The 18,632-nt window shown below is 44.0% G+C and overlaps 1 protein-coding gene and 1 long non-coding RNA gene across 2 annotated transcripts in view; one reads left to right on the top strand and one right to left on the bottom strand.

Annotated features, from left to right (window-relative positions):
- The window catches only part of LOC121859754 (titin-like), a 206,917-nt gene that overhangs the window by 107,275 nt on the left and 81,010 nt on the right, over positions 1-18,632 (bottom strand). Inside the window, 2 exon segments of the mRNA XM_042356741.1 lie at positions 3-7,703; positions 16,338-16,467. Of these exon segments, the coding sequence (XP_042212675.1) occupies positions 3-7,703; positions 16,338-16,467 (7,831 nt within the window).
- On the top strand, positions 8,051-10,208 carry LOC121859755. The gene is made up of 2 exons (XR_006087710.1): positions 8,051-8,657; positions 9,435-10,208. It is a non-coding gene; the product is annotated as an uncharacterized LOC121859755 (long non-coding RNA).

Here is an 18,632-nt window from a genome sequence, read left to right as displayed (position 1 = left end):
AACCTTTTCCCTTTCTGGCTTACTGTAAGGTTCAAGAGGAGTCTTCTCCGGTTCCGGTATCTCAGGTTCATATGGTTTACCCGGTTTGTGTTTTGGCTTTGGTTTTGGTTCTGAAGGTTTCTCCTTCTTGAAGGGTTTTAGCACCACCTCCTCTTTCTCTTCTTCCTTGGGAGGCAATCTCTTACCCCGCCATGATGGGACTTCAGGTTCTTCCTCTTCCTTCTCTGGCTTCTTCCTGTCTTTCTTGGGTTTGGGTTCTTCCTCTTCTGATAGCTTCTCCTCCACTGGTTTTGGGGCTTCACGTTCCTCTGAGGAAACCTCTTTAGGCTCAGGTTTAGGCTTGAGAGGTTTCTCGAGTGGCACCTTTTCTCTATCGAGAATCTCTGGTTCAGTTCGTTCGAATGGTTCCAACTCCACCGGCTCACGCTCTGGGATGTCTTTGGTTGGTTTCTTACCAGGCTTACGAGCCACTTTTTCTTTCTCCTCTTCTTCTGGCTTTTTCTTCGGAATAGGTTTTAACTGCGGTTTCTCCGGTTCCTTTTCTGGAGACTTTGGACGACGCTTTCCTGGTTTTAATTTCACTTGTTCCTCCTCCTCCTCTTCAGGCCTCATTTTACCCTTGCCAAGCTTCAACTTCCTCTCCTCTTCTGGTTCGGGTTTCTCCTTAGGTTTACGTACATGTTTCTTCTTCTCTGGTTCTTTCTCATCTTTAGGTTTTGAGAGAATTTCAAACGGCTCATACTTCTCGAGCTCCACAGGCTCTTTCTCTGCTATTTCCTCGGGAACATAAGTCTCATACTCAGGAGGAGGAGTCCACACTCTCTTCTCAACCTCAGGCTCAGGTTCTTCTGGAGTCTCAATATGCTCAAGTTCCACATTCTCTAGTGTCACCTCTTCAGGTACAAACACATTTTGTGAGGTCTTTCTGAGAGTCACCTTTGGAATCTCGTACTTTTCTTCTACAGGAGCTTGAAGCATTCTTGGTCTCTTCTTCTTGGGCTTTGATGGTACTGTTGTTGGTTCATCGGGCTTCTTCTCTGGCTCACCTGGCTTTCCTTGTTCTTCTGATGTAATTTCTTCCACTTTCTCGGGCTTTGGCGACTCTTCCTTAGATGGTTTAGGAACTTTCTCCTTTTCAGGCTTTGCATAAGGTTCACGTGGAGGCTTCTCGGGTTCAGGGATTTCGGGTTCATAAGGCTTACCTAATTTGGGTTTTGGAGTTGGTTTAGGTTCTGTGGGCTTTTCTTTCTTGAATGGTTTCAGTGTAATTTCCTCTTTCTCTTCCTCTTTGGGAGGAAGTCTCCTGCCTCTCCAAGAAGGTGTCTCGGCCTCTTCATCTTTATCTGGCTTTGTTCTCTCCTTCCTAGGTTTTGGTTCTTCTTCAGGTGAAGGTATTTCCTCGTCCTTCGGCTCCATAGACTCAGGAACTTCGTCTGGAGCCTTTTCCCTTTCTGGCTTACTGTAAGGTTCAAGAGGAGTCTTCTCCGGTTCCGGTATCTCAGGTTCATATGGTTTACCCGGTTTGTGTTTTGGCTTTGGTTTTGGTTCTGTGGGCTTTTCTTTCTTGAATGGTTTCAGTGTAATTTCCTCTTTCTCTTCCTCTTTGGGAGGAAGTCTCCTGCCTCTCCAAGAAGGTGTCTCGGCCTCTTCATCTTTATCTGGCTTTGTTCTCTCTTTCTTAGGTTTTGGTTCTTCTTCAGTTGAAGGTATTTCCTCGTCCTTCGGCTTCACAGACTCAGGAACTTCGTCAGGAACCTTTTCCCTTTCTGGCTTACTGTAAGGTTCAAGAGGAGTCTTCTCCGGTTCCGGTATCTCAGGTTCATATGGTTTACCCGGTTTGTGTTTTGGCTTTGGTTTTGGTTCTGTAGGTTTCTCTTTCTTGAAGGGTTTTAGCACCACCTCCTCTTTCTCCTCTTCCTTGGGAGGTAATCTCTTACCCCGCCATGATGGGACTTCAGGTTCTTCCTCTTTCTTCTCTGGCTTCTTCCTATCCTTCTTGGGTTTAGGTTCTTCCTCTTCTGATAGCTTCTCCTCCACTGATTTTGGGGCTTCATGGTCCTCTGAGGAAACCTCTTTAGGCTCAGGTTTAGGCTTGAGAGGTTTCTCGAGTGGCACCTTTTCTCTGTCGAGAATCTCTGGTTCAGTTCGTTCGAATGGTTCCAACTCCACCGGCTCACGCTCTGGGATGTCTTTGGTTGGTTTCTTACCAGGCTTACGAGCCACTTTTTCTTTCTCCTCTTCTTCTGGCTTTTTCTTCGGAATAGGTTTTAACTGCGGTTTCTCCGGTTCCTTTTCTGGAGACTTTGGACGACGCTTTCCTGGTTTTAATTTCACTTGTTCCTCCTCCTCCTCTTCAGGCCTCATTTTACCCTTGCCAAGCTTCAACTTCCTCTCCTCTTCTGGTTCGGGTTTCTCCTTAGGTTTACGTACATGTTTCTTCTTCTCTGGTTCTTTCCCATCTTTAGGTTTTGGTAGAATTTCAAATGGCTCATACTTCTCGAGCTCTACAGGCTCTTTCTCTGCTATTTCCTCGGGAACATAAGTCTCATACTCAGGAAGAGGAGTCCACACTCTCTTCTCAACCTCAGGCTCAGGTTCTTCTGGAGTCTCAATATGCTCAAGTTCCACATTCTCTAGTGTCACCTCTTCGGGTACAAACACATTTTGTGAGGTCTTTCTGAGAGTCACCTTTGGAATCTCGTACTTTTCTTCTACAGGAGCTTGAAGCATTCTTGGTCTCTTCTTCTTGGGCTTTGATGGTACTGTTGTTGGTTCATCGGGCTTCTTCTCTGGCTCATCAGGTTTTCCTTGTTCTTCTGATGGAATTTCTTCCACTTTCTCGGGCTTTGGCGACTCTTCCTTGGATGGTTTAGGAACTTTCTCCTTTTCAGGCTTTGCATAAGGTTCACGTGGAGGCTTCTCGGGTTCAGGGATTTCGGGTTCATAAGGCTTACCTAATTTGGGTTTTGGAGTTGGTTTAGGTTCTGTGGGCTTTTCTTTCTTGAATGGTTTCAGTGTAATTTCCTCTTTCTCTTCCTCTTTGGGAGGAAGTCTCCTGCCTCTCCAAGAAGGTGTCTCGGCCTCTTCATCTTTATCTGGCTTTGTTCTCTCCTTCCTAGGTTTTGGTTCTTCTTCAGTTGAAGGTATTTCCTCGTCCTTCGGCTTCACAGACTCAGGAACTTCGTCAGAAACCTTTTCCCTTTCTGGCTTACTGTAAGGTTCAAGAGGAGTCTTCTCCGGTTCCGGTATCTCAGGTTCATATGGTTTACCCGGTTTGTGTTTTGGCTTTGGTTTTGGTTCTGAAGGTTTCTCCTTCTTGAAGGGTTTTAGCACCACCTCCTCTTTCTCTTCTTCCTTGGGAGGTAATCTCTTACCCCGCCATGATGGGACTTCAGGTTCTTCTTCTTCCTTCTCTGGCTTCTTCCTGTCTTTCTTGGGTTTGGGTTCTTCCTCTTCTGATAGCTTCTCCTCCACTGATTTTGGGGCTTCATGTTCCTCTGAGGAAACCTCTTTAGGCTTAGGTTTAGACTTGAGAGGTTTCTCGAGTGGCACCTTTTCTCTATCGAGAATCTCTGGTTCAGTTCGTTCGAATGGTTCCAACTCCACCGGCTCACGTTCCGGGATGTCTTTGGTTGGTTTCTTACCAGGCTTACGACCCACTTTTTCTTTCTCCTCTTCTTCTAGCTTTTTCTTGGGTGTAGGCTTCAAATGTGGTTTTTCCATTTCCTCCCCTGGTGGTTTAGGTAGGCGCTTTCCCGGCTTAAGCTTTACCTGTTCCTCTTCCTTCTCCGGCGGCCAGCGACCTTTGCCAAGTTTCAGCTTCCTGTCTTCCTGTGTTTCTGTCTTTTCCTTTGGCTGGCGCTGATATCTGTCCGTTTCTTCTTCCATGACATCTTTTGTCTTTTGAGTGGGCTCAAATTTGTCAGGTTTATCAAGTTCCACAGGTTCTTTGTCTGGCAACTCCTCTGGAGAGTAGGTTTCATAATCAGGCAGGGGACTCCATTCCCGCTTTTCTTTTTTGGGCTCAACTTTCTTCGGCTTGTCTACGTGTTCAAGAGCTACAGATTCAAGCTTTTCTTCCTCAGGGACAAACTTCTTTGGAACAGTTTTCTTTAATGCCACTTTAGGTATTGTGAATTCTTCTTGTTGAGGTTTTTCTCTCGGAAGTTTTTTACTGGGTTTTGGTTTACTTTTCGCCTGAGGAGTAGGAACATCTTGTTCCTCTGACGTTATTTCGTCAACGTCTTTGGCCCCTGGTTCCTCCTTTCTTCCAGGTTCTTGAGCTCTTTCTCTGTCTGGTTTGGTGTAAGGTTCGAAAGGTATTTCCTCTGGTTCAGGAATTTCCGGTTCATGTGGTTTTCCTGGTCTAGGCTTACTTATTGTTTTTGGCTCTTTCGGTTTTTCTTTCTTGAATGGTTTTAGTGTAATTTCCTCTTTCTCTTCCTCTTTGGGAGGAAGTCTCCTGCCTCTCCAAGAAGGTGTCTCGGCCTCTTCATCTTTATCTGGCTTTGTTCTCTCCTTCCTAGGTTTTGGTTCTTCTTCAGTTGAAGGTATTTCCTCGTCCTTCGGCTTCATAGACTCAGGAACTTCGTCAGGAACCTTTTCCCTTTCTGGCTTACTGTAAGGTTCAAGAGGAGTCTTCTCCGGTTCCGGTATCTCAGGTTCATATGGTTTACCCGGTTTGTGTTTTGGCTTTGGTTTTGGTTCTGAAGGTTTCTCCTTCTTGAAGGGTTTTAGCACCACCTCCTCTTTCTCCTCTTCCTTGGGAGGTAATCTCTTACCCCGCCATGATGGGACTTCAGGTTCTTCCTCTTCCTTCTCTGGCTTCTTTCTGTCCCTCTTGGGTTTAAGTTCTTCCTCTTCTGATAGCTTCTCCTCCACTGGTTTTGAAGCTTCAGTCTCCTCTAAGGGAACCTCTTTAGGCTTAGGTTTAGACTTGAGAGGTTTCTCGAGTGGCACCTTTTCTCTATCGAGAATCTCTGGTTCAGTTCGTTCGAATGGTTCCAACTCCACCGGCTCACGTTCCGGGATGTCTTTGGTTGGTTTCTTACCAGGCTTACGACCCACTTTTTCTTTCTCCTCTTCTTCTAGCTTTTTCTTGGGTGTAGGCTTCAAATGTGGTTTTTCCATTTCCTCCCCTGGTGGTTTAGGTAGGCGCTTTCCCGGCTTAAGCTTTACCTGTTCTTCTTCCTTCTCCGGCGGCCAGCGACCTTTGCCAAGTTTCAGCTTCCTGTCTTCCTGTGTTTCTGTCTTTTCCTTTGGCTGGCGCTGATATCTGTCCGTTTCTTCTTCCATGACATCTTTTGTCTTTTCAGTGGGCTCAAATTTGTCAGGTTTATCAAGTTCCACAGGTTCCTTGTCTGGCAACTCCTCTGGAGAGTAGGTTTCATAATCAGGCAGGGGACTCCATTCCCGCTTTTCCCTTTTGGGCTCAACTTTCTTCGGCTTGTCTACGTGTTCAAGATCTACAGATTCAAGCTTTTCTTCCTCAGGGACAAACTTCTTTGGAACAGTTTTCTTTAATGCCACTTTAGGTATTGTGAATTCTTCTTGTTGAGGCTTTTCTCTCGGAAGTCTTTTACTGGGTTTTGATTTTCTTACCTGGGAATCTGGTGTTTTTGGGGAATGTTCTTTCGTTGTTTCATCTATCATTTCTTCACGTTCATCCCGTATTTTATCTTCTTTTTCATTAAATCTATCGTAGAACTTCTCCTCAGGTTTTGTGTAAGGTTCTAGAGGAGTCTCCCCTGGTTCAGATACTTGGGGTTCGTATGGTTTACCTGGTCTGAATCCCGCTGTTGATCTGGTTTCTTCAGGCTTATCTTTGTGGAATGGCTTCAACACAACCTCTTCTTTTTCGTCGTCTTTTCGCGGGACTCTCTTGGTTCTCCATGGGAGTGCTTCTGGTACTTCATCTTTTTTCTCTGGTTTAGTTCTTACTGTTCTTGGCTTAGATAACTCGTCCTGAGAAATTTCATTGTCATATTCTGATTCGGGAACTTCTGGTTCCTTGAACGAAACCTCCTCTGTACTTGGTTTTTGTTCAAGAGGTTTCGCGAGCTGTACCATATCTTTATCGGGAATATCTACATCAGAACGCTCATATGGTCTAAGTTCTACAGGTTCACGCTCTGGAATGTCTTTGGATTGCATTTTACCAGGTTTAAGAGGTGTCTTTGTTTTCTCCTCTGGCTCTGGCCTTTTCTTCGCAAATGGTTTTAAATGAGGCTGCTCACGTTCCTCTTCCGATGGCTTAGGTAAACGTTTTACTGGTTTCAGCCTAATTTGCTCCTCTTCTTTCTCCTCTGGTTTCCACCTTCCTTTACGAAGCTTCATAGGTCGATCATCTCCTATTTCAGGTATCTGTTCTTTGGGCTTACGTTGGTAAGTCTCATAATCCTCAATCAGCTCTGGCCTTTCTTCTTCCTCTGATTTTAGCTTTTCTATTGTATCCAACGAAACTCGTTCACCATTGATTAGTTCCTCGGGACTATATCTTTCATATTCAGGGAGAGGACTCTGTTCACGTTGGTCCTTTCCTGGCTTGGTCTTCTTGGGCTTTTCTACGTGTGCAAGATCCACACTTTCAAATTTGGATTCCTCTGGGACGAACTGAATTCTTGGTGCTTTCTTGAGTTGTACCTTCGGAAGTACGAACTTTTCAGGCTCCTCCTTTTCTTTTGGAAGCCGTTTACTGACTTTTGGTTTTAATCTTTCTGGTTTAGGGAATCTTTCACTCTTAGATTCTCGAACATCTTCTGACGCCTCATCTAACGGGGAAATTTCGTGTTCATACGGTATTTCTGGTTCAATTTGGTCAGTTTTGAAAGGCTTTAGTGTCACATCTTCCATTTCCCCATCTTTTAGAGGAACCCTCTTCGCTCTCCATGAGAGAGCTTCAGGTTCTTCATCTTTTCTATCTTCTGGTCTTGGCTTTCTCTGTAAAGGTTTCAGCTGAGGCTTCTCACCTTCTTCAGGTGCTTTTGGTATACGTTTGCCAGGTTTCAGCTGAACCTCTTCTCTAGTGTCTTCTTCAGGCTTCAATCTTCTTCTCCGTAAAACTAGCTTCTTTCCCTCCTTTGGTTCTTTTGGTTCCTTAGCATCTTGCCTCTTACGCAGATATTTTTCCTTTTCCCTCTGAACCTTTCCTCTGCTTCTTGGCTCCTGTGCTGGCGTCTCTTCCTCACCATAATCGCCATATTCACCATCAGAAACATATACATATTCGTAGTCATCATAATCAGATTCGGGGCTCTCCTCTTTACCATCCTCCACTAAAGGTTTTCCAAGTTTCTCTGTATGAGCGAGTTCTACCGGTTGAAGCTTGGTCTCCTCGGGTAAAAACATCTTTGGTTGAGATTTCTTGAGTTCTACCTTGGGTATCGTCCACCTCTCCTGCTCCTTGGGTTCCAGCAGTCTAGCAGATTTCTTGAGTTTTAATGCAGCTGATCCAATGTCCTCCTTCTGTTTCTCGACTAACCATGGTGCAGCTTCTCTCTTCTTCCTCTCAAGCTCCTCTTCAGTTCTCTGTCTAAATCCTGAAAATCCATCCTTTCCAGGGCGACTACCATCTCGGTCGGGTCTTGCTGGGCTACGAGAAAGCCACCTAGCAGGGCTAGGTGAAACCCATCGATGCCTTCGTGTCTCTCTCTCCTTAGTCCGACGAGTGACCCTGATATGATCTTCCTCTTCTGTATAGGAACCTGTAGGAAATTAATCCAACCTGTAAGCAACAAATTGTGCACATGTATGTGCCACAAGGGATGCATGAGGGCAATGTGTCATTAGAGTAACTCACTAACAGTGACTTTGTCCTCGGTGGACGACCAAGTCCTGGCAGGTTAAATTTAGATATACACCTCACCAAAGACAAGAAAAAAAAAAAAAACTCATTCCATCAAAGGTAGCAGATGTTTCACTAGCTGTGAGTCAGCGTGTCTATAACACATGATTCATGAGGGGGACGCCCTATGTGTACGGTGGGCGGCGTTTAAATAATGACGTAATCTCTGAAACACTAAATTCCCAAATGATTCGTCCTCGTCTCAGTTGAAGAGCCAATCTGGACGTTCGCTACTACCCCACTGCGTTCTCATTGGACGAATGTGGCGGAGGCACTGTGACGTGGGCGGGCTTTCCTCCCACTAGAGCTACTTCAACCGCAAATGCTCGAGCACTTCAGTTTTCTCGTCGCACTGGTGGAGTGAAGACTAGCTGAGCTAATTCACAATGATCGTGAATGAACTCTGAGGAAAATTGTTAATCTTACACTTGCACCCGAACTCTAAGAAAGCTCAAGGACGAGAGACTTTACATATTATTCCCTCTATGAACAAGGGCCTCGAAACGTGGGAAAACCAGTGGGACGTCCGGCTATATTCTACCTACATTAAAGACTTTAAGCGGCTGTAAACGTAGTACAAAGTCGAAATAATTTCAATACGATAAACACTATGAAAACTACAGGGAAAAGCACCGAAATGTTGAAGCACAGGAAGAGACTGGCGGAACTAAACTCTAAACAAAGTCAACATCTGGTGAGAACTGGCGGCGAGAAGCGAGTGTATACAAGCATGTAGAGCCTAGTGACAGCTCTGGACCCAGGGGTGAAGAGCCACTACCCTTCACAATACTACAACTACTGGAACCTGTGAGAGGTATGGTGATGTTATCGTGTGTATAACACAGTACAGTAACTATGTTGGTTGTCCTTTCGTTTGAAAATTTTGATATAGAACGAACAACACAAGACGGTGGAATCCCGTCCAATTTAATTAACGACAAGTGTGGCGGCGCCAGTACAGTTGGTTGAGTTTTAAACAACCACTGTTTCTAAAGTTACCAGAGAATAATTGAATCTTTTCTAGTTAGTTCGTATATTTTCTCTGCTTTTAGATCTATGAGTATAAAGCATTCACTTTAAGAAATGAGAGAGAGGGAGATGATTCATAGCCTTTCTTAGCCTCCATGACTCACTGAGGCAGACCCAACACCCAGGCACCCAAGGAGCAAAATTAGTCACTTCTTATATTACCTCATTTGGCCTTCTCCCGCCCTCAGCATGAACCCCAACTCCCTCATGTCCTCATAAGGCTTTGGCAGCTGTAGCAATGAGGCCATATCCTCGAGGCAGCTGTATATGAACAGTGCCAAAACTTTTTCATCATTAGATCCATGGCACTCGTGTGTGTGTGTGTGGCACCGCTTGAGCCACTTGGTGTAACAGCGCGCTTATTTTGGAGTGTTTACAACATTCTCACGACTAGAAGGTAAATAGGCTATTTTTCAGGACACAGTCATCATGAGAGTTTTCTCAGTAATATAGTCCTGTAGTATCAAGGCTAGGCACTAAAATTAGCAGTTGCCCTTCGGAGTTTTTCCCCAAACTTTGTGCACGACCTTGAGGTGATTTTTAACTTTGTTTTTCCCGCCAGGTAGTGGGGAGTAGAGGAGCGTCGCGCGGACAGTTGACGGCGCCTCTCACCCACAACACTTCCACACCCTAAAGGTAAGCTGTTAACGAAAGTGTTCTCACTGTTATCTTGTGACAGCCGCCGGGGCTGTAAGGCATGTAGTGCGGTTTTGCTAACTGTACAGTGCAGCTGTTCCTCTCATGAGCAATACGCAAGATTAGTTCAGTCAAGTCAAAAATTTTATAATTTTGAGCGGTGGTAGCAACTCTTGTACAAAATATAAATTGTTTCTTACGAATATTTACCTGACCCCTAACCAGCTTGAGTATATAAACATATAAACGCATTAATTAAATTTGACGTACAGCTGGCCATGTGGTCACAGGTTGAACTAAATAAACCCGTGATGTTTCCCGTGAGCCACAGTTTCTCAGGACCTATACGGACATGCCACTTTCATCATCGCCAGCAGACGGCCAGCCACTCCATGTGTTTCCCTCCCCCAAACGGCCAGGCTACCCTGCTCACATCAAAGGATAACTTCACCCTCAACACATCTGGGTCAGCCGCCATATGAGGTATTACTCTGTGATCTTTTCCGTGTGTCACTTAAAAACACTTTCATGACGCTGTCTGTGATTTGTGTGTGTGTGTGTGTGTGTATTTGAAGACTCATAAGTACATTTGGCATATTTTTTTAAATGTACATGTCCCCATCATTGTGCTTTATGTCTGGGGAAGAGACCGTGTAATATATTTGTATATTATGAACAACTAAATAAAATGAACCACATACCGGTTTTTCATTGAACCTTATTTATTTTCATGTAATAATTAACTAACACGAAGAGTTGAATAAAGTTTGGTATGACCATCCTAGAGCAGGAGAGCTGAGTTCTGAGTCAGTAAGTTTCCTGGATCGCCTTAGTTTATTTGCTTAGTAGATACCGGCTTCTGACGTACAAGTAATTTTTGGGTTTACCAGCGGGAGTCGGTCACCTGGCATAAGACATTCCCTTGACAACCCTCTGACCTTTCCTACCAAATATGAGGCAGTTATTTGGGCCGCGCTTACAGCACCAAATATGAGGTAACACCTTGAATGGCTTCCAAAGAACTCGGTCGTGTCACTCGTTCCCCTCAGTCGTGAGTCACATATAGCTCCCGCGGCCACAGCAACGCCTGCCTCCCCCTACTCAACCTCGCTGCCTTACGCATCTGTTTCCCTTAATCGACAGACGCGTAAGGATACAGTAATAAGTTTCAACGGTGCATGAAGAAAAGTTCTTCCGGAATACGTTAAGGTTTTAAATATATTTTGAGAAGGTTCACTCATGTGTGTAAGCTGGAGTGCTCGTAACTGGCGCGAAGTTTACACAAGAAGTTAAATGTTTAAGGAAGGGAACATACAAAAATAATCGAAGCTAAACTGAGATTGAGTCCTGCCTTGGAAAAACGCGGGAAATGTGTGTAGTAGGGAGGTGGGGGGACTACCAGCTGCAGGTCTGATAATTCATCTCAACAACAGCTTTTGCCAAATTAGATGGCCTTGATGATAGAATGTGCAACGGGTTATTATTGTGTCTAGTTCATATTTACGTTATAATTATATTTATTTAAATGCTTATTAGGAAAGGTATTATTGTATAATTGTCTGACGAGTCAGCGTAACGTTTTAACAATAAAAATCCACGAGATCACATTAAGATATGTTGAATGACCTAATGGTTGAGTACCAGGGGCGCGTGAGTGAGCTGAAAGAATAAGAGAGGATAATGAAAACTGGGATTGTGTTTGTGTGTGAAAGAGAGGAGAGATGTATGTGAGTGGGTCACGTAGGTGTTATAGAATGGATGAGTGTATGTGAGAAAACATGTGTGTAGGCTGAGAGAGAGCGTGTGTGTGAAGGTGAGAGGGGTAGAGGAGGGGGTGAGAATGTACGTGAATTTGATGACCGTGGAGTGTGTGTTAACTCGGTGTGGGGGGGACATGTGTCGAGCTCATCAAGACCATCCTCACGTAAACAAAAAAAATAATAATACTGTAAACCATGTGAGTGAACGTAGGTAAAAATGTTTGTACGTGACTAAACGCATGTAACTGAACATACGCGATCATGAACACATGGAACAAGGCACAGAGCAATGTGCGCGCCTTCTGCTGTGAAAGTCACCCGAGCAGCGACCTCCACCTCCTAGCCCTATCCACGAAGGGCCAACACAAACGCTTTAACGAAAAGAATGCATCAATGTGTCAGTAAAAGTGAGTAGGTGACGAAAACAGAGAAAGAGACGGGAGTGCACCACTGTCCACTGTCAGATGCGCCTCACTTTAAAGTGTTTTGTAAGTGTGACTCGAGAGCCGTGTGAGAGAGACAGGAGGGTAGGGGGTGGTGCTTTCATGTGGTGTACACCTGGGTGGTGATGGTGAACGCCAGCCTGGTGACCGAGCTACTATATATACACGTGACCAGGACGAGTAAGGGTCTCTCCCCCTCCCTTTCTCCCCCACAGCGCTCCCAATCTCAAAATACAACAGTAGAACCTCTACAGCCCTACTACCCCCTACTGCGACCCTATTATGCCATCCTGCGGCTGTACTACCAACTCCGCAAGCTCTATTATGCCAGCCTGCAGCTTTACAACCTACTCTTGCGGCTGTAAGCACCGACAGGTTTACCCCTCTACTGTCCTACCATAGTATCTACCATTACCACCACCCCTCTACCCTCCTACCACATTAACTACCACCACCACCCCCACCTCGCTCCCCTCCCACCATATTATCTTCCATTACCACCACTCCTCTACCCTCCTACCACAATAACTACCACCACCTCACTCCTCTACCCTCCTACCACAATAACTACCACCACCTCACTCCTCTCCCCCACACTGGTACCATATGCCTTCCTAGCATCACCCCTACCCAGCTACCCTCCGCAGGTTTACCACACCACCAGCCACGGCCGTCATCACCTGCACGAGCTATCAGGACTAATTATACTCCCCCCCCCACGTAACCCTCTGTATACCAGCTCGTGTATGTCCGTCCTACACAACAAACTCTAAATACAGTACACAGTTTCCTTCGATGACTCACCCTCATAGCTGAAGAGATGATGAAGTAAGGTTGTATCTAACTGGTTGACTTAAGGTATAACACAAAATACCTTAACGTCAATTTATAACATCAATATTAACTGAATATATGTCTTAACTATTGAGACGACAAGACAAAGTTAGTGTGGTGTTACAGCTTTCGTCAACGAGTTAGTTTATCTATTTCTTCAGTTATGAGGAATATTCATATCAGGAGCCTTTGAGACTGAGCCCTGGACTAACTGTAGCCATCGTGTAGACTCTCTTAATAATAAGCTTTCCATGAATAATGTCTGGTGATCCCAGCAGTGAGTCGATCGTTGACATGTCTGCTCACTCCCCTACACCCCTGTGGCTCAGTTGTACCACTTAGTCCCCACATGTGTGTCCCGGACATCTGTGTGGCGTCACCTCCCAACACGTCTTTCATGTTGATCTGTATCTCGTCACACGCCCGTCCTCACCCATGAGTCACCGCCCGCCCCATGTCAACAGTTGAGTCACCTGGGACGATTATACTGCTTTATTATTATTAATTATAACAATCATTGGTCCTCAAGATATCGAAGTTTTGTGAACTATTCTAACACGGTCATTATACTCCTAACGCGATGTGACTGTGCATAAGACTCCCTAAAAGCTTATCCTATATTCGCTTATCCACGATGACTTAAACTTGTTACTTGTACAGACTTGAGCTCTTAAACATGAACCCCTTACCGGCGAGGCAGTAAACGCAGTAAACATTTTCAAGACCTGACTGAACTCCTTAGCTTAAGCAAAATTGTACTCCAGTCTTGTCAGTATACCGTAGTTGTTAAACGACATTCAGCTCCGTATAAGAGTGGGTGATGTTGAGGGTGTGGGTGCCGGGCTGAGGTGTGGCGTCAGGGGGAGGCTGTCTGGCCCACACTAAAATTAGCCCCCCTTCCCCCCAGCCTCTCTCTCCGTTATCGCCTGGTAGTTCTCACACGGGATTCACGCCCATAAGGCAACCACAGTTAAAGGTCATGTTGCTGCTGGTGAGCGGATAGATAGGCTCAATGGATGTGGCATTTCCATTAGGTGTTGGTGAGGCTGTGTGAGGTTCCTGGGTTGTCGTGTATGAGTAACAGTGTGTGAGTGGCCGCTGCTATTTGCAGTATGTCCAACACCGTGTTGTTATGATGATCTTTGTAATAATAATATCCATAATATCCAAGATCTCATGTTGCTAGCCTTATTAACTCAATATTAAGTGCCTGTACTTTTATTTTACAAGTATGTTATACATGTTTATTCCCTGAGTGGCTGAGGTGGGGAGTTGACCCGCCAATGGCTTCACTCCTCAATACCTGTCAGCCAACCCGTCATTTTCTGATTTTCTACCATCAGTGAATCAGTAATTCTGAGAACAAGATTCTGTCTCTGTCTCTCTCTCTCTCTCTTAAAATGCCTTTATGCTCTGGTAATCATCTTATTAAGAAGTGTTCAAATTTGTTTCAAATAAAAATGGTACATTTCAAACACCAAGACTTTTCCTTTCCTTATCCATTAGTGAAGTGTTGATGCTCTACTTGACAAAACCAACATGAAGAAGTAAATAATGTGAGGTGTATACACCGCCTGGTCCAGCTGTCTCTGAAGCAGTCTGCCTCAGCTATATTTATGTCCCCTCCACCACCTCCTGGCAGCAGAGAACGGCCACCACGGTGTAGAGGCCGTGGGGGAGGCCGCGCCGCACTCCCAATAATATTCCAACAATAATATACTACCACCACCACTACCAGCCACCAGGGCAGAAGAGCTCCTTCAGGCTAAACTGGTCCCCTGTTCTCACATTGGCAAACAATAGGTATAGACTTCGCTGGCAGGACAAGGCCTCTATATGGCCGATTCGCTAACCGGTGAGCAACAAGTTTCACTGAAACAGCACACGAGAACGACAACTTATAGTTTGTGAAAAGTGTTAAATTATAGTTTTTCGCTCTCGTGCGCCATTTTTTTAAGAATTATTCCTCACTACTTAGTGATTCAGCACATGTGACGCCACCGTCCCGCTAATGTTTACCTCTCGTCTTAGTATACACCAAGAGGGGACCAGTTTAGCAGTGAGTGTTACTCAGACTAATAATGCTCACTACTAGTGCCCTCCACATCGCCCCGCCACCGAGACATATGTACAAAATTTAAAGGAAGAAATACTTGCTTAAATAAATGAGGCATCCAACATATTTTCCTCCACCGCCAGTACTGTGCAGTACAGCAAGAGTGAGACAAGCAGTGAGGAAGACGAGAGCGGTCAGTGGGCGGGAAAATGTGGTGCGGTGCCTCACGCTTATGTCAAGTGTTGGAGAAAAGGTAAACCGGGAGATTTTTATCACTGATTATTTTATTTATGTTTCCCAAGTTTTGTACATTATTAAATTGTGTTTATCATGCTGAGGAAACATTATACATGTGATGGCGACAGCCAGTCATGCATCCCTTCACCTCTTAGTTATCTTACAATAAGGTTTATTGTCCCAAACCTCAGATAAATATATTCAACATATTGTCTGAGCACAGTGTAAACTTCCGCTGGACAGTGTGGTTCATCTTACTCGAGTGAGCAAATATAACTCGTCAATAGAGATATGAAAAGGCATTCTTAAAATATTCAGGAATAACTTGTGAACGTTAAGCATACAAAAATAACTGGATTATTTGCTACAATGTTTAATGCTTCATCAAACAGTCCAAGGAAAGTCTATATGGTAAATTATCAATATATAGAGACAAGAAATACAGCAGATATATTCTATGGTAAAGCACCAAACACATACAGAGGTCAACTGGTGTACTGCTCGTAAATTACTGAGTTGTTTATTTTATTTATTTACTTCAAATGTTCACCAGTATCCGCCGTGGTGACGACTTAGCAGTGAGTGAACCCGTTAAAGCGAGGGGTCATGTGGCTGGCCCTCGCTTTAACGGCGTATTGTTCGTAAAAATATTGACTTTATGCTTCGACAACCACTTAACAAACTCTACACTTGAAGGATTTGTTGGTGTGGGTCACAGTCCTTGGTGGCTGACATGAGAGGAAGCTCCGCCTTGTGGGTGGTGAGGTTACCATCAGCAGCAGCAGTAAACAAAGCACTAAGCTTCCTCTCTTGTGTTCCATAAGGATGTAACTTTATATTTATAGATCTATTTTTTTTTACTATTAATCACACTGTGTTCTTGAGTCGTGCATAATATCCTTCTTATCGAGTTCTTCGTCAGTTATCAGAAAACACAAAAAGGAAAAAACCCAGGTGGCGTTTACTGACATCTTGACAGACTCGTAATACAATGATCAAATTATATCACCGGCATACTCTAAAAGACCAGTTTCTCATGACAAAATGGGATGCCGTAATGGTTTTTTATCTATTTGGTTTCTGCATCAATGAGAGCCTCGTGGGCCACTCAGGGCCTTGCTGGCCACCAGGGAAGTCAACAAAACACAAAGGAGGGGACAGAGTGACGGCACAGTGTGGGGGGAGGTAGGGTAGAGCCGACACACTGTCGGCCGAGGGGACTTGTCTACAACTACCACAGTGTCTCACATGGTTGCCGCCCGATGCTACCACACACAGCCCCGCCCATACGAGTTTCCACAGCTCGTTGTAAACCTCCACCAGTACATGACAAAAAAGAAAAAGAAAGAAGAACTGATGAGGTTTATAACTAGCATATAAAAGCATGAAAGATGAAGGTAGCCTGAGACAAGGGCGAGCAACCATCTGGACAGTTCCCCCCCACACTGCACCAGGAGGGGGACGAGGCACCCCTATAGAACGGTCTTAGGCGTTCTTACTTTTAACCGTGAGCATGGCGGAGGTCTCGGCTTGTCCCGCAGAGTTGGTGGCCCTGCAGGTGAAGGTGCCAGTGTCCTCAGGATACGTCTCTTTGATATCTAGGACGGCCGTGTTGCCCTCCATGAACATCTGTAGAGACACAAACACAAGGTGGTCATTATTTACCTGCCTGAACCTACAGTAACTTACAGGTGCCAAATCTAAAGTAACTTATGTGAAGAAAAAAAAACACGTGGTCACAATAAGCCATCAACCAGTTAACTACAAGAACCAACAGTATCTTACAGTTTGAGAACAAAATATGACTCGCCAAGAGAAACTGAATATTGCAAACAAATGCACAATCTGTCTACAGTACCTGACGTTGATTACTAAACAACGTATCCTTACGGTTTACAGTTTAATTCACCTGTAACGTAAAATAAAGACACGTTACAGGTGAATTTTACTTTCGCTCAAATTCTTCCCTACATTCTACAGTAGTTCTAAACACCAGTGCCGCTAACATTTCATTAAACTCAAGTAGTAGCCTAATCGCTCTCACCATAACTCATTGCCCAGAATGTCTCATATTTCTACCACTATAATACTCTTCCTAAAATATCTCGGTGTTCAGTGATATTAATACCTCAGTTTTACTATGATATTAATCGAATGTTAATAAAAAAATTGATGTAAAAAATACAACGGTGTTTAATATCAGGAGGCAAGAACGATAATAAAAGGTTGTGTAGTGTCAAGATCTGTTATTGGAACAGGTCGAGACGTGGCTGTAACATTACACCGCGTAAACAGCAGAGGAGGATGTCGAGATCTATGAATATTAACGACTTGGAAGCTCGAGATAAAATTGTGTTGCTAGTTACTACCTCCATTACGTTCTGATAATCGTGGAGTTAACGACCTTCACACCAAGAAGAAAGCTTGAATACTTGAGGACGAGTGACTGTAAACAACATAATGTAATGGGATATTTATCGGTAACAACTGTCAGGTTTGCCAACACAAACTCGTAAATAGCAAAGGGATTTTTTCTCTACAGTTTACGAACTGGCAACATTGTTACTGCCTACAACAAGTTCAAAGGAGAAACTTATTTAATATATACATAAAACGTACACCTCATCAACACCCATCTAAACAATAACACTGTGGTTTATATATATATATATATATATATATATATATATATATATATATATATATATATATATATATATATATATATATATATATATGTTAACTTTATCAGCACAACGACCTTGAGGGCACAAGGGCCTGCAGTGCCCCGCCCCCAGCACCTGGTGAAACAGAACTCTCAACCCGGAGTACGGTATATGATATCAGGGGGGCGTGCTGTAGGGTTGTGGTAATGGTCACGGCCTGAAGGACCCCAGGTGTTGCTGCCTCACTGAGCCTTACTTATCACCCTCTGCCAGTGTGGAAAATATTCTGGTGATGTTTGTGTTCTGGTTCAGAAATATCTATGAACAGAGGGTTTGGTGGGAGCATTTAAGACAACTCTTTACACCGTAACTAACGTCAGTCACCAAATGTTGCAAATAAACTCGATCAAGGCACAGTAAAAATTGTCGTCAGGAATACGGAATAAAATTTATCAATCTTTACTTTAAAGTAATTATGAAAAATGAAATAAAATCTTTCAAATGTTACTAAAAACCATTATCATATTTATTAAATAAAATTTATACGATCTTTCAGATTTAAAAAAAAAACTTTCTTTTAAAACTTGAGACAATGGATGAAAGCGAGAAAACCGTAACAGTTGACAAAAGTGATGTTGGTCAGTTATGTCTTGACTGAGGGAGTTCACCAGTCAGAACCATTGAGCGCCGTCCACTAGATCTCACAGGAAAGGCTTGAACAACGTGTCACAGAACGAAGCTTAAACTGACCATGAGTGACAACTACGGATAGATCTAGTCCAGGATAGTATTGACTAAGGTGAGGCGACGAAGATGAGAGTTCCTGAAGTACTGAATGGATGTGAGCGTAGAGGTGTTGAGTGAATATCTGATGTATAAAGGAGTGTTATGCCAGGCCACGAGAGTTGGCTCCGTCTGTAGCGAGACATTAAACTTTAATTATCTCTCTGCAAATAGACTTTTAAATCCTGCTGACATTTAGTTATTTCAAACATTAAATTTAAGCCCAGTGTGCGTGTGTGTGTATCCTTTCAATGTGTGTGTGTGTGCGTGTGTACCATCGCATAAAGCAACTAAATGGTCCTTGAAGCATATCTTATCTTACGCATAAAAAAAAACATTCCTACA

The sequence above is a fragment of the Homarus americanus genome, unplaced genomic scaffold, assembly GCF_018991925.1.
Source record: "Homarus americanus isolate GMGI-L3 unplaced genomic scaffold, GMGI_Hamer_2.0 scaffold27231, whole genome shotgun sequence".
NCBI lineage: Eukaryota > Metazoa > Arthropoda > Malacostraca > Decapoda > Nephropidae > Homarus > Homarus americanus.
This window is presented reverse-complemented; position numbering and strand designations above follow the sequence as displayed.